This window comes from Fulmarus glacialis, unplaced genomic scaffold (assembly GCF_000690835.1).
Source record: "Fulmarus glacialis isolate BGI_N327 unplaced genomic scaffold, ASM69083v1 scaffold4126, whole genome shotgun sequence".
Classification (NCBI taxonomy): domain Eukaryota; kingdom Metazoa; phylum Chordata; class Aves; order Procellariiformes; family Procellariidae; genus Fulmarus; species Fulmarus glacialis.
In genome coordinates this window covers 57,973-58,748 of record NW_009216084.1, presented here as the reverse complement: position 1 = coordinate 58,748, position 776 = coordinate 57,973, and the positions used below count along the sequence as shown (strand labels likewise).

General features: G+C 61.5%; 1 protein-coding gene across 1 annotated transcript; it reads right to left on the bottom strand.

Annotated features, from left to right (window-relative positions):
• Nucleotides 1-483, bottom strand: UCN3 (urocortin 3). The gene has a single exon (XM_009579150.1). It carries the CDS (start codon nt 481-483, stop codon nt 1-3), a length of 483 nt encoding a protein of 160 aa, XP_009577445.1.
• Nucleotides 484-776: the final 293 nt, after the last annotated feature.

Below are 776 nucleotides of genomic sequence, written 5' to 3'. Positions count from 1 at the left end.
TCACTTCCGCCGCCCGATTTGAGCCATGAGGTGCGCGTTGGCAGCGGCCTTCGCCCGCAAGTTCTTGGCTTTGGCGATGTTGAAGAGGATGTTCATGATGTTGGTGGGGACATCAAGGGAGAGGGTGACCTTGGTGCGGCGGTCGCTCTTGGCCCGGTTTTGGTATGTTTTCCCCTTCACCTGCGCCTGGGAGACGTATTTGTAATGGCCTTCCCCTGGGAACGTCCTTTTCCCCATCTCTTCATCCACATCTTCATCCACGTCCTCCCCCTCCTCCTCCTCCTCAGACACCTCCTCTGGTGATGGGGAGTCGAAGCTGCGCTTGTCCAAGATGGCGTTTTCCTCCGGGCTGCTCTTCCGGGCTTCGGCAAGGGCCGCGTTGAGGCAGCTGAAGATGGAGGCGGTGTTGTAGAGGCGGAGAGTCCGTCTGGTCTCGGTGGCGCAGAGGAGGGCGAGGAGCAGCAGCAGCCTGGTGTGGGGCATTGCGGTGGCCTGCCCGGTGGAAACAGCGAAGGGAGGGCAGAGATGGGCATGAGCTTCCTGTGGGGCCTGGGGCAGAGCACCATCATCCCCCCATCCTCCCATGGACCTGGGTTCACCTCCCAGGTCCCCCCCCGGTCCCATCTAATGGTTACGGCAGGTGGGAATGAGTTGTCTTGGGGTCTCCTCCTCCAAGGTGCAACCCCCCAGCCCTTGGTTTTGGGGTGCTGGGTGGGAAGTGGAATGTCCAAGGCCGTAGCCTCCGTGGAGAGGAGGATTTGGCCATCCCTTTGCCG

Excerpts from the sequence above, each read along its gene's own strand:
- UCN3 (XM_009579150.1), bottom strand. The coding sequence starts at position 483 with ATGCCCCACACCAGGCTGCTGCTGCTCCTCGCCCTCCTCTGCGCCACC.